Here is a 14,198-nt window from a genome sequence, read left to right as displayed (position 1 = left end):
TGCCTAATTCCTTCTGACTTGATCAAGATATTCTTACACAACATATTATTTATTTAAAATAACCTGCCACACTCTAAATATACTGAAAAAAGGATAAGAATCAAAATATTTAATCTGATAGGCCCAACAGACCTATAGAATGTATGGTTAAGTTAATAATAATAACTATATTAGATTTGCAAAAGAGAAATTATATTTAGAACTTAGGAATTTCTTCACACCTGCATGGCGCATTTGAGTCAAAGTTTAAAAAAAAAAAAATCCAAACTGGCATCCTAATTTCTTTGAGTGAAGTGTGACATCTACTGGTGACAGTAGAAATCGAGAGAATGAACACATTAAATACAGTGTGCTGTCGTCTAATAAGCAAAATATGCCTGGCTTGTAAATCAAAACATGCGGAGCCACCCACTGTGAATAGCCCCTGTGGGTTAAGGAGCAGTAAATTGCTGAGTATTTTCTTTCAACCTTTAAAAACACAAAGATTTTGTTTTTCAGCACTTTTCACAGTATGAAAAACATAATGTCACATGCACAAACCCAATATCTGATTTACACACATGAGGACTTGCGTAAATACCTCTGAGCAGTTCTTGCCTTTAATATATTACCCTTTCTTCTTCATCTCCACTGGACCTTTAGTTAGCAACAAGCTGTACAAACTGCGCACAAAATGACAGTCTGTGTATGCTGATTTTTCTAAATTCTCGTTAAGTACAGTAACGAAGTACTTGTACTTCTAAGTACTTCGTTGCACGCCAGCTCTGGGGAGCAGCTACTGTACTGAAAATATGCACAAAGAACTGGAGACTTTCCATGTGTGTCAACGTTTTAGTTCACTGGTAGACAAAAACACCAACTACTCTTCTTCTTAGTATTAATATTATTATTAGTAGTATTAACGTTGTTGTTAATACTAGGTATGAAGGATAAAACGTCATGCTTTTCGAATTTTACTCCAATAAACGTAAAGGTACTTTTTTTTATTTTCATTGTGTTTGCATAAAGGAATACAATAAAAACGACGTGGGAATACAATAAAAAACGCTTTCTTCTCAGATGATTCTACGAAGACACACAACCTGTTTTGAGGTTTGTTGTGAGTCACATGCTCCTCTTTGGCTTTGTCACTTTCGAAACGTCATTTCTCGGGAAATCTCTTGGTTACACGGCCGTAAGTTTCTATTTTGCTCACTGCTATGCAACGCGAGAGATTGACAGATGCGTTAACCAGCAGAACGCGTGGTCCTGTCCACGGACTAACCAATCAGGCGTTAAGTCTGAAGTCACGAGGAATCTGCGAGTCTTGTCGCGACATTTCGGCTCTTTAACTGCCTTTGGTGGAAATTCTTTCAGAGCCAAAATGGCGTCGGGAGTTTAGACGTCATGGTCTTCTTGGGCGGGACAAATAGATATCCAATGAAAAAGCAGTAAAATAAAGACTTGACGGGGAAACACTTTACACGCTTGCTTGCTCTTGACAGTTGTTTTGTTTTACCAGCGTTCCAAAGTAGCTCGACGGAAGAGCTAGATATGCACATTGTCTTAATCTAGCGGAAAGCTAATAAGGTATACTAAGTGGATTCGCACTGATATCTTGCACTGAGGTGAGTAAATGTGTTATTATCGACGGGTCATTATCGACGGGTATTTGTGGTCTTGGCACTTTTTCCGCCAGCTAGCTAACCTGCAGATATAAAGTTTAAATTTTCAGTATCGCTCTTAAACAGTGTGCACGGATTTCACGTCATGCAGTAAGGACTTGGTCTACGGTCATCTGTTGTTCGCTCAGCTGTTGATTTCATACTGGTACAAACTCGCCCACTATACTCTTTATGGCACTGTTTATAAAGTAGTCGCACTCTAGGATGACAAGTTAACACCCGGCATAGATACACATTCGTTCCCGTTGACTTGAATCCAGCCTTTAATGTGATTGCTGGCTGTTTGTGTGCCTTAGGATGGCACAGTGGGACAGATTGAGACAGCTTCCTATTGCGTACCGACAGCAGTTACACGAGCTCTATGACAGAGATGCTTTACCCATGGATGTTCGGCACTACCTGGCCCCTTGGATAGAGAAGCAGGAGTGGTAAGGAACCCTGTGATTCAACGAGTTTCAATGATTACTGTAAGTGAGTATGGCTGTGAAAAGCTCTTATTATGTCATTTTCTACAGGCAGCGGGCAGCACGGGACCATGCCTTTGCTATGGTGCTGTTCCAGGTCCTGCTTGAGAATCTGGACATCCAACACAGCCGCTTTGTCCAGGAGGAGTCATTTTTACTGCAGCACAACATTAGGCGCTATAAGCAGAACTTTCAGGTGTGTCCAGTAAAGGAGCAACCCAGTGACGTCTCTGGTTTAAAATGGAAAAGCAAATTTTGAATAATAGTATCATAATTCCAACCACTCCGTTTACCATGATTTGCTTATGTGTTTACATGCTCAGAATTTCCTGTTTGGCCAAGTGAGAGATATTTAGACATAGGAAAACATTAACCTGTTATTAATCCTTTATTGGCTGATGAGAAATGATAATATGACAGTAAAGGTTTATAGAAAGTGACAAAAGTAAAAAAAAAGCCTTTTAATGACCTCCAGTAAGTCTGCACAGTTGATTGGCCTATATACTGTATCAGTGTAATATAATATACTTTAACACATGTGACTCCCAGCCTCTGCTATTTCTCTCTTACAGAGGTATGTGGATGATCCGTGTGCTTTGGCAACCACCATCCTTTGGTTTTTGGAAAAAGAGAAGGAAATCCTGGAGAGCGCTGAACTGGCTGAAAAGGTTGGTGTAACGTCTCATTGTGGTAATTAAAAATAAACTTTATGTATAGCCACTTTTGATAACAATGTAGCTAAGTGCCTTAAGAAAAGAAATAAACCCAGAAAAGCATAGGTATTTAGCATGTACTGTAAAATGGTAATGCTCTGCTAAAAATAGTGCCCCAACACTACACTTGCACACTTGGATATACCTGTATGTGGTATTTTTTTTTTTACAGGAAAACATTATATCATATGATCTATTGGTGTATTGCCATGTTTTGGCTTTTTTTATGTTATGACTCCATTGTTAGCTGTTGTGTTTGTAGTATTGCAATTCAGCTTTTAAGTGTAAAATTAAATGCAAACTTTCAAGGAGCCTAGTGTAAATTTTTATCCTGTTTTAGTTTTTTCCATTCAGTTTTTTAAAAAGAGCTGTGTGTGCGAAATAGAACCATGAAACTCACTGTGTGGGCTAAAACGTGAAGATTTTCCCCCCAGCAGTTTTTACACTACACTCTCACTTACTATTTCCCTTGTGACAGCTTCACCCAGTATTACATCTGAAAGACAATAAGATCTTGGTATTAGCTCCACCTTTGTTTATTCTTAGGTCCAGCTTTTGCAAGTTGAGCCAGAGGCAATGGAGACAAGCAGTCAGCAGGACCTTGAACGTAAACTGGCTGGCTTGAGGAATGAAGTGCAGGTGGAGATTATGTTCCTTTGTGTTATTATTTGTATTATATGGATAAAGCATGTCGCAGTTTTTTCATTTCCTTTTTTGTGCTATAGTGTATGGAACATACAATCATATGTCTGGAGGAGCAGCAAGATGAGTTTGATTTTAAATTCCAAACCCAGAAGTTGGAAGGTAAACAAATGAAAACAATCTGGTTATATTTGCATGCTTTAATGTCTGTGAGAGTTAGTAATAAATCTAAAAAAGATTTAAATCAGAGCTACATGTACTCTTTTGTTTTGGTCTTTGTCATGTGGAAATTTTCATCCCACCATGGAAACTTTTAAGCAGCTGTGGTAGACGAGGCCAGGAAAAAAGAACAGATTAAAGCGCTTCAGTTGCTTGTCAACAAGTTGAATAACTGCAGGAAGGTATGGAGTCAGTAATATTCCTAAATATATTCTTAAATGTTTTATTGTAGTTGTTTAATTATTTACATTCTTATCTCATTTTATCACTTTTTAGAGCACGTTGTCAGGCCTAAATGATATTCTGGACAGGATTCAGGACATCATTGATGTGCTTGTGAAGAAGGAGCTGGTGGAGTGGCAGAGGAGGCAGCAGAAAGCATGCATTGGTGCTCCGGACAATGTTTGCCTGGATCAGCTGGAAAAGTGGTATGTTTATTCTCTTTGAGCTGAATTTGTATTTCCAAAGTCCATCCCCCCATTCTCTAAAATCTGCATGAAATTAAAATAAATTCTCTTTCTGAATCTCTAGGTTCAGCTGTGTGGCAGTGTGTCTGTTCCAGGTGTGGGAGTTTCTTACTAAGTTGGAGGAGCTAGTAGGAAAAGTGTCCTATGAAAATGACCCTGTGAAGGCCCAAAACCCCACACTGCAGAAGAGACTGGACACTCTACTAAGAGACTTACTCAAGAGGTATTTCTTTTAGGACACTCTATGATGTTCTCTTTCACTTTTATGTTTTTTTTAGTTAATTAAATGACATTCCCTTTTTTTCTTTTACGTTTACATTTAGCTCCTTTGTGGTTGAAACTCAGCCATCCATGCCTCAGGGGAAAGGATCTTTGGTTCTCCGCACAAATGTCCAGTTCTCTGTCAAAGCCAGGTCAGTGCCCAGCACAGAAATCAGCGTGCACGCAGTGTTTCAATGGACTTATCTGCATTAATAAGAGAGCTACTTTCAGCTGCTCCCTAATCCACATGTTTGATTTGGCAGATTTTGTTTACACTGGGTGTCCTGGCTGGCACAACCCCAGAGGGATTTGTGTCTCCTCCTGGGATTGAACTTTGATCTTTTGCTTTTTAGGAAAATGTTTAAACCTGTAGAGCCACTAATGAGCTTACAGTAAATAATGTCAGAATCAGAATACTTTATTGTGCTCCAAGACAGTAAGAACATTTACTAACTAAACCAAATTAAATAATACAGTATATTACAAAGTTACAAAAAATTAATTAATTATAAATTACAAATATCTCAGCATATTACACAAAGTAAGAATATATGTTTGACATTGCGCCCCCCTTATCTTACTGTACTATGCTGTACTTATTAGGATAATGTGCATATCAAGCTGCTGTATCTTTATAGAAACAGACTGGTATAGAGAGTGGTTTTGTTGGCCTTTATTTCCACCATGTAAACAAAGAATCAATTGTGAAATAATGCGAGTAAGTCTGAAAGTTTGTTGCATTCCTGCAGAGCCATCTCATCTTCTTCCATGCTGTGACCTTGGGAGCATTCCTGGTTTCCTGTTTTTTTTTTACATTTTTGTCTTCATCATCTTCATATTTCTCAAGCTCTAACATTTTGCACCTGACTTAACCATTTCAGACTTCTTGTGAAGTTTCCGGAACTGAACCACTCCATGAAAGTGGATGTATCCATGGACAAGTAAGTTTTCTCTTTCAGACCTTTAGTTGTTTTCATTACCCTTAAAACAAACTTCCAGGATTTAACATTAGAGAAAGATGTCTAATTCCTCCCTGTGATCACGTCTGCTGTGTTTTTTTCTCACCCTTGAATATAGGGAGGCTCCTCAGATCAAAGGGCAAGTTTTTTTCATTTACATCTAAGTTTCAGAAGCCACGTTGAGCTTTGACATTTGCTGTGAACTTGTTTTTAGTAAACCTCCTGTCTTTTGTAGGTATCGACGTTTCAATGTCCTGGGGACTAAAATTAAGGCCTTGAACATGGCTGAGAGCACGAATGGAGGCATGGTGGCAGACTTCAGACATCTGGTATATTCAATAATGAATTCATAAGCAATTAGATACAAAGACTTTTATACAACTGTGACACAAAAATGGTTTAAAACCAAATATTTAACAATGTATTTAACATGTAATACATCAGCTACACTCAAGTAATTCAAAAAATAACATTTATATCAATATACAGCCTTTACTGGCAGGTGAGAATTTTTATTTGTTATTTGGGAGTGACTGTGTGTGCGTTCTTACTAGTTAATTCATAAATACTATTTGTCTGTAGACTCTGAAGGAGCAGAAATCAGGAGGTGGTGGCAAAGGAGTCAGTGATGTGAGTTAATATCGGTAACCCTGCTGATACCATCTCTTCTTAATGTTACATCATAATAAAGGAATAATGATCTGTGTGTTACTTTCTTGTTTATAGATTTCTCTGAGTGTTACAGAGGAGCTGCATATCATCTACTTCAACACTGTATTTGAGCTGAAAGGCTTCTCTGTTGAGCTGCAGGTGGAGTTTCTTCTGCGTTTTTCATGTTATATGGCTGCCATCACAGATAAAGAACATTAGTTCCGTTTAAAAATTAATCATTAATTTGCAGCTTTGGTGACAGAACTATGACCTAAGTAGAAGCTATATGTTTTTATGGCACACACACTTGTAGGCCTCCACCCTCCCTGTGGTCATCATCTCAAACTCCAGCCAGCAGCAAAGTGCCTGGGCATCTGTCCTCTGGTTCAACATGCTCAGTCAGGATCCCAAGGTGATAAGTCACTGTTACTGGCAGACATGCTGTGCTTTTGCATTCAAGTTCCCTTGTAATACAATTACGGGCCAGACTAAATTAATCGTGTACATATGATGTGCATATGTCTGCTTTTCCCAGGATGTTATGTTCTTCGCCAACACTCCTGCAGCTACTTGGCCTCAGTTTGGAGAGATGTTGAGCTGGCAGTTTCTCTCGGCCACAAAACGTGGCCTGGATGACACTCAGCTGGAAATGATTGCAAACAAGCTCTTTGGTAAATTCTTCCACCGTCTTCTGCTTCATTCTGCTCATTGTTGACAACACCTACTTTCATGTACTGTTAAAATGTATCTTGATTTTGCAAACTTTACATTTATAGATAGTAGCACAAGACTGACATAATTCGTTGTCCTTTGTGGCTTGTAAGCATGCTTGTGATTGTCCATCGTGTTTTTTTAATCTCCAGGCAAAAAGCCAAACTATGACAGCTGCACAGTACCGTGGTCAAAATTTACCAAGGTAAGAGCCCTAAAAGCTACTGGTTTTTTTGTAATCCCTCAAGCCATACTTTGCAAGTCTTGAGTAATTTAACCTTAAGCCTCACCACTAAAAACAATTATTACATCTCATCTAAATATATCTGAGCATTTCGTAGCAGAGAACATAGGCCTGTAAGTGTGTCCAAATGACATTTTCTGCTGTTTGTGTTACAGGAGAATACTCCTGACACTTTCTGGGTGTGGTTTGATGGCATTTTGATGATGGTGAAAACATACCTTGAGGATCTGTGGAGGGATGGGTATGATTGTTATACATTCTTAGAAGCTTTTTTGCTTGAATGATTCATAGGTCAGTTTTAATGGGTTAAACAAAACAAACATTCCTCTGATCATGGTTAACTTTAAGGACTGGACTGAGAATGACTGAAAAACAAACCAGTGTCCAAATAAAAATTTTGAAAGACCTTCAGAAAGCCTGGAGAACTATTGCTCAAGACAGCTTACACAATTACAAAATGACTTTCTAAATGAATGAGATGTGGCTCAAGACTTCTGCACAGTACTGTACCTTCCATATTATTTGTACGTCACACAGAACAAATAGGTACCTCTTAACTCGTGACAACTATATTGGATAATCCTTTTTTGGAAAAATCTGCAGGTTGTCCTCCAAATGTTATCAACAAATGTCTGTTTTATGTAAAGAAAAGTAAGCGTCTGTATTTGAAAACTTGACAGCAGTGTCAGGTTAATGTTTAAGCAGATTAAAAGAATCCAGCCACTTGCCACACTGTCAGTATTGTAATCTGGATAACTCTGTTTCTAATATGCATGGTCCAGTTTAGCTCATAACGTCAGTCTCCGTGAAACCTGAAATGTTTGCTTTTTAAAATAAAATTCCTTTTGTGCTTCAGGCTCATCATGGGTTTTGTGACCAAAGGCAAAGAGAAGTCTCTCTTGAAGAAGAAAAAGAGAGGCACGTTCTTGTTGCGTTTCAGTGAAAGCGTCATTGGGGGAATTACCTTCTCCTGGGTGGAGATCACTGTGACTGGTGAGAGTGTTTTGGGTTTTTTTTGCTTGTATGTCTGAAAGAAATACAACTAAGCTGCATTTCACAGTGGCCGGGGTAACCTGTTTAATACATCATCCACTGTCTGTTTAGGTGAGCCTGATGTAAAGACAGTCCAGCCCTTCACCAAAGTTGACCTTTCCCAGATTCCCTTCCATGAAATCATTCGAAATTACCAGATCTTAGAAGCTGAAAATGTCCCAGAAAATCCTCTACTCTACCTGTATCCGGACACCCCGAAAGATAAGGCTTTTGGAAAGTATTACACTGAGAAGAGTGGAGGTAAGGCCACCATTTAAAATATTATTGAAGTTAGTCCTGCAGATGACCCATTAAATCAAATTTCTCTTTCTTTTTGTTTCAGAGGACAGTCCATACATAAAGTACATCAAAACCAAGCTGGTGTTTGTTTCCAAGGAGTAAGTATGCGGTCCATATACATTCAGGCTAATTTATAGTGTCTTGCTTGTTGGAATTAAAGAAAAAAAAAAAAACCCATCCCATTAATACAACAAACTTAAATACACTTCACTTAAAAAGTGGTGTGCCCACACCTTTTTTTTTATGTCATGAGCTAATGGTTGTAATGACTGTTTATCATTGGTCATGTAGGAACACACTGGAGGCCAGGTCACCCATGCCCTCTGACATGGCACAGGGTGAAGGCCTGGAGCCAATGAATGGCCTGTGTGGAGAGGCAGCTGGTGAGTCATGCCTCTCCTTGCTGTCCAATCCAGCTTAAGACCTTGTCAAACAAATTACTCACCTTCCATCAAAAATCTCTGTCACCATCCCTGTGATGGTCTTGCAGTGCATGAAATCAATGCGTAGCATGCTGTCTGAATATAGTAGATGTCAGGTGACAGCTTTTTAAAAGATTTATTTATTTATTTTTTATCCTTGAATTGAACTTTTGTGGGAATGTTGGCTGCTTTTACTGCATGCACATGGTGTAGTGAACATAAAGCCTTGTTCTGGCCAAGCAATAGAATCACTAACACGTTTTATTATCCTGCTGCTTTTTGGTCCTTTTACATTAAATTACATTCTTGGAGTCGCTATTAAAATGACTACTGAAGTAATATACATACTTGCATCTCTAAAACTCACAATTAAATTATATTTACTTCATTTAATTACTACAAAAATGTTTACAGTACGTTATGTTTGACTTTTTGGTCAAATCAAAACCTTGCTTGATCCCATTCATAACAAGCAAAAATCTTACCTGATTTAAATCTTTGCGATCTCCCCTTTGAGGTCACCTTCTCTGCTGTCCTCACTGCTCAAAGTGCTTTTGCCCTGTTTGCATTGATCCCTACAAGTCCTGTTCTCATCACTTGCAATTGTTCATCTGCAATGCATGCTGGATCTCTTCAAGCTTTAAAGGTTAAAGTCATAGAGAACTGTAGAGTGCAACAGGGACTGCCCGCTTTTTTAATGGCTCCGCTTTCAGAAGCAAATTTTCCATTTGTTTTCTCTATTGACACGTCAGAAAATCCTTAGAGAAAGACTTAAGCCTTGAGCGAAGGCAAACAGCTATGAGGTTGAATCATAATTTGAATTGGAAAATGAAAAAAAAAAAGTCCTAGACCATGTACATAGATAGCTTAACTTTAATAAAATGCCCGTCCCCACGCGTTTGAAGGCATTTTTGAGGTTCAAAATGTGTTTTGTTATAGTTAGGTTTAGGCTAAGCGGCTAGGGAAAGTGTAATGTAAATGAGATGTCTGGACTAAGATATGAAAATGTGTGTGTGCTGTAATATAGAACAATTCAGTTCAATTTAGTTTTATTCATATAGCGTCAGTGCTTTGTTCATGGCTGCAGTCAAACTCTCACAGTTTCTGAGGTTTTGCACTCGTTAAGTGACTTGATGTTCTCGGATTTTAATATTTCCGTGATTCTGGGTTCACAGGGAAAATAATATTAACAGTATTTTCTATGCGCGTCTGAGTTTTATGACAGAAAAATATGGGGGTGAGGGTGTAGTAGTAGTCAGATTTAGTCATGTGTAGGATTTTTATGTACAGGGTTAATTATTTATTCAGTAACATGTAAATTATTGAGCTTAAAAGACACTTTCAGTCAGATTTAAATATTTTATGGATGGTTAAAATGCTCATTTTTGTTTTTTCTAATATGCCATAAAATAAACTATTCCTTTACAAAGGGTATGTGATATTTGTATTTAGTATCGATTCAACTGAGCTATTCTGAGGTAAAAAAAAAACAACTATCTAAGTTAGACATCGTTTAAATGTTCTGTACAAAATCAGTTCCTGTGATTTTCTATTTTCTGCTTTGGGCTTCAACAGCAAATCGCATGTTTTTTCAGTTTCATTTCCCTAGCGAGAGCATAAATAAACTACACAGCGATGACAACAGATTCAACTTTTTTTTTTCCTTCTTCACTCTTAGAACAAGACGGGGATCTTTATCCTCTGACGCCACCACTGGAATCTTATGACCCTGATCCCATGATGAATGGCTCTGTTGAAGACCCAGAACCACCGCAGGATCTGCTGATGTATCTCAACAATCCAAACCTTTTTGACAACGACCTCCTGCAAGATGACCAATCTCTGCCTGATTTCAGCCTTCAAGGATTTAACTGTCTGCTCCCACAGTCCTGTGGCAGCTTCCCTTAGCTTCTGTTTGTATTCAACCATATCACTGTACATAATGCACTTGTTAGCTTTACACACAGTACAGCATTTCTATCAGAAAAATGTGGCGCACGTGGCAAATCCAGCATAAATGAAATAGTTTGCTTTTAATTCCGTTTTCATGTGAGATGCTCAACAGCCCATCTGATGACCCTGAAAATCACACATAACTGATGTTTTTGTTCACTGTATAAATTTATAGAGCATCCCTGTGAATCCTAAACTATTTTTACTGCTATATGAAGAGATACACGTAAGAACATTGAATGAGCCGCACTCATATCAGTCCATACTTTATTATTTTAAGATTAGGCATAAAGTCTAAATCATGCTTAAAAACTGACCAGGTAAGGAGGCGGGAAAGGTTTGTATGAGCTATTACTGCATAGACTGCACATAATTTATTATATCTTTGTTTATTTTGAACCCTTTGTTATTGTTTTAATATTGGCACATACAACGTGATAAAATTCACGTGAACATCACACTTCCTGTTTTAGTTTGTCCTTTTATAGTAACACTGTCATTTAAGTCACAATAAAAGCACCAGTAAAGAAGAAATGTGTGGTTTGATTATTAACACAAATTGTACATTGACAAATGTAGGAAACTGGTTTTATATTTTTAGCCTGCACCTCATTACCTGTAAAAATTGTGGACTAGAACTAATATTTTGACTATTATGATGATTTTCTGCTGATAGAACTTTTTTTTTTGCACAGAAACAGGCTGGACATGAAAGTCATGCTGTCATGTTAGTTTGTTGCAGCCATATTTGAACAACGGGTGAAGCCCTCAGTCATTAGCTGGCTTTTAGTTGCATCACACATGCCTGCTAATTGGTACTTACATTTTAATCACTAGAGCACAAAATTGTTTGGCTGTCTGTTTATGCAATTTAACAATGCTCTGTATATAGACACAATTAAGAGAGACTCATGAATATGAGGAGGAGGAATCTGAAAAAGTCACTTTCTCTGGAATAGCTTACAATCTAGAGGCAGCTAGAGGAGCTGCAGTACGTGTCACAGGGTTGGCTTCATCTTTCACCTATGACGCTGCCTTTTGTAGTAAGTAGGAAGCTAGTTGACTTAAGAAACAGATATTTCAATGACAGAAAGCCCCGAAACAAAGGAGAAAGGTCAGTGAATACTTGTTTTTTCTAATTTCAGGTTGCAAAGTTCAAAATTAGTTACATGGCCAATCAACCATGAATTATCCCAAAAAAGAGAATGAATATTTACTTCTTGAGAATTGCAAGTGTCACATTGAAATATTATTTTCTTTTCTACTTTCCCATTAGTAAACCTCAAATGTGACTGAGTTGATCGCTTAATGCCTAAAGAAACATGTCCTTGTTGAGATGTAATTTTTCATTATTTTGCTGGAGAGATTTTAAGGATGCTAACACCAAATTTACCTTTCTGATTGTCATCTTGAGACTCATACTCAGTGGCTGAAACCCTCCCCCAGGTTGCTTGGTTAGTCCGAGGTGCCACAGACTGTTGCATAACAGTGCATAACTTGTTTAAGGGCAAAACTGATGCAAATCTCAGCGAAGAGGCTCAGTATAGGTCACCACTAGCAGCACGTGCCTGCAACCAATAAGTGAAACTGTTTACCATGTTTCTGTTCCCCTTGTGATAATTTCAAGTTGTTTTTGGTTGTATTTGGGTTATTTCACAGATCACAGCTGTGATCCATCGACTGCACATAGAGTAAGGGAGAGAGAGAGAGAAAATTTCACTAATAAAGCTGAAAGAAAAAATCAGTGATGGAGCTGATAATTTAATTATATGTGAGTAATTTTCTTAATAAATCCATAACTGGTCAGAAAATTGAAACTAGTTTTTTTTGGAGAACTCCCCCACAGACTGAGCTCCAACAGGGAGATCAGTTTGAGAACAGAAAAAAAATGATGGGTGTGTGCATATCAGTGTATATGTATGTGTGTGCGTGTCCAGAGTTCAGCTGAGACAGTGTCCTTCGCCCTGCTAGGCTAAGTAAACAGTCTTCCAGCCAACCCAGGTGGCCTTGCATGGAATGGGAAGGAACAGACTAAACACAGTCGTTCTGTGATGTTGTCATTTCTTGTGCTCAAGGAGCAGATTCTGAGAACTCACGGCAGTGCGTCTCCCCGAGATGTCATCCAATTTGCGCACAGAGATTCCGAGCTAACCCTTCCGAGGTGTAATCCAGTCTGCAGTCAGAGATCTTATGAGTATTTATAGCAGCCGTAGCCTTTCCAAGATCTTATCCGTGCTGCACTCAAACCCATTTTGAGAAACTCACGCCTCTCCCATTGTTTCAATCCCAGCGGGCAGCCTTGTGGGGGTTTGAACAACAGGTTCCGCTTCCTTAATTCTTCGATAAGTCAGGGCCAAGCCAGCTCCGATCCGCCAGAACCCTGTTACCATGGTTCCGAATAGGTAGATATCTTCAGCACTCAGGCTCACCCAAGCCCAAACTTCTCGTTGAGAAAGGGGTGCTAATTGCATTTAAGCACCAGTTGATCCAATCCATAATTCCTCTTTTAGGTTTTAGAGAACTGTCATGAATCGCTGTGCGGCAGGCAGGAGTTGGACCCAAATGCAGGACTCACAGACTCGGGGGGGTGAACTCAAAACACAGCTTTATTTGCTGGCAGGGGAAAAACATACAAACTAAACTAATCTAAACTGGGACCAACAAACTAAAACTCACAAGGAGGGAGACAAGGAGACACAGGGAGATCCACACAGCATGAGGGACAACACAACACTGACTCAGAGAAACACAGGGTTTAAATACACTGGGGAGTAACGAGGGGAATGAGACACAGAAGGAGGGCACAGCTGGGAGAAATCAGGACTGACGATGTCGTGTTTTCAATAAAACATCAGTAGTAGTGAGCAAGCTTCTTTATTTTAACGTGGCTCACATCCATGCACGCAAACATAACCTGCCGCTGCTTCTACGACACAGTATATATCACAATTTATATATCACAAACCTAGGATCACTGGACTAAATGACTACAGACCCGTGGCTCTGACATCTGTGGTCATGAAGTCATTTGAGCGCCTAGTTCTCTCCCATCTCAAGACCCTCACGGCCCCCCTCCTGGACCCCCTGCAGTTTGCATACAGAGCCAACAGGTCTGTAGATGACGCCATCAACATGGCCCTACACTTCATCCTGCAGCATCTGGACTCCCCAGGAACCTACGCCAGGATCCTGTTTGTGGACTTCAGCTCTGCCTTCAACACCATCCTTCCAGACCATCTCCGAGGCAAGCTTTCCCAGATGAATGTGCCTGATCCCATCTGCCGGTGGATCACTGACTTCCTGACGGACAGGAAGCAGCATGTGAGGCTGGGAAAGAATGTCTCGGACTCTCGGACCATCAGCACCGGCTCCCCTCAGGGCTGTGTTCTTTCTCCTCTGCTCTTCTCCCTGTACACCAACTGCTGCACCTCCACCCACCAGTCTGTCAAGCTAATCAAGTTTGCAGATGACACCACCGTTATTGGGCTCATCTCGG

The 14,198-nt window shown here is 39.3% G+C and overlaps 1 protein-coding gene across 3 annotated transcripts; it reads left to right on the top strand.

The window, feature by feature from the left end:
- Positions 1–1,418: 1,418 nt before the first annotated feature.
- stat2 (signal transducer and activator of transcription 2) lies at positions 1,419–11,230 on the top strand. 3 transcript variants are annotated; one of them, XM_080892079.1, is made up of 24 exons: positions 1,419–1,607; positions 1,961–2,092; positions 2,180–2,324; positions 2,701–2,796; positions 3,388–3,480; positions 3,567–3,645; positions 3,805–3,884; positions 3,979–4,130; positions 4,234–4,392; positions 4,493–4,582; positions 5,312–5,371; positions 5,508–5,528; positions 5,625–5,718; positions 5,972–6,019; positions 6,116–6,199; positions 6,354–6,452; positions 6,576–6,711; positions 6,904–6,956; positions 7,151–7,236; positions 7,852–7,988; positions 8,100–8,288; positions 8,371–8,425; positions 8,619–8,710; positions 10,428–11,230. In XM_080892079.1, exons 2-24 carry the CDS (start codon positions 1,962–1,964, stop codon positions 10,655–10,657), a joined length of 2,409 nt encoding a protein of 802 aa, XP_080748205.1. In that variant the 5' UTR covers positions 1,419–1,607; position 1,961; the 3' UTR covers positions 10,658–11,230. The 3 variants fall into 3 exon arrangements, with proteins under 3 accessions (XP_080748205.1, XP_080748204.1, XP_080748206.1); XM_080892078.1 differs by having other exon boundaries at positions 3,802–3,884; XM_080892080.1 differs by lacking the exon at positions 8,619–8,710 and having other exon boundaries at positions 3,802–3,884; positions 10,428–10,625.
- The last annotated feature ends 2,968 nt before the right edge of the window (positions 11,231–14,198 follow it).

Source organism: Rhamphochromis sp. 'chilingali' (genome assembly GCF_963969265.1).
Source record: "Rhamphochromis sp. 'chilingali' genome assembly, chromosome: 9".
Taxonomy (NCBI): domain Eukaryota; kingdom Metazoa; phylum Chordata; class Actinopteri; order Cichliformes; family Cichlidae; genus Rhamphochromis; species Rhamphochromis sp. 'chilingali'.
The sequence above is the reverse complement of the archived record's forward strand: the minus strand, read 5'-3'. Positions and strand labels throughout refer to the sequence as shown.

Coding starts and splice junctions, on each gene's coding strand:
- stat2 (XM_080892078.1), top strand. CDS start 1,962: ATGGCACAGTGGGACAGATTGAGACAGCTTCCTATTGCGTACCGACAG. Junction 4,583..5,311: donor CAGTTCTCTGTCAAAGCCAG/GTCAGTGCCCAG, acceptor TAACCATTTCAG/ACTTCTTGTGAAGTTTCCGG. Junction 7,237..7,851: donor GAGGATCTGTGGAGGGATGG/GTATGATTGTTA, acceptor TTTGTGCTTCAG/GCTCATCATGGGTTTTGTGA.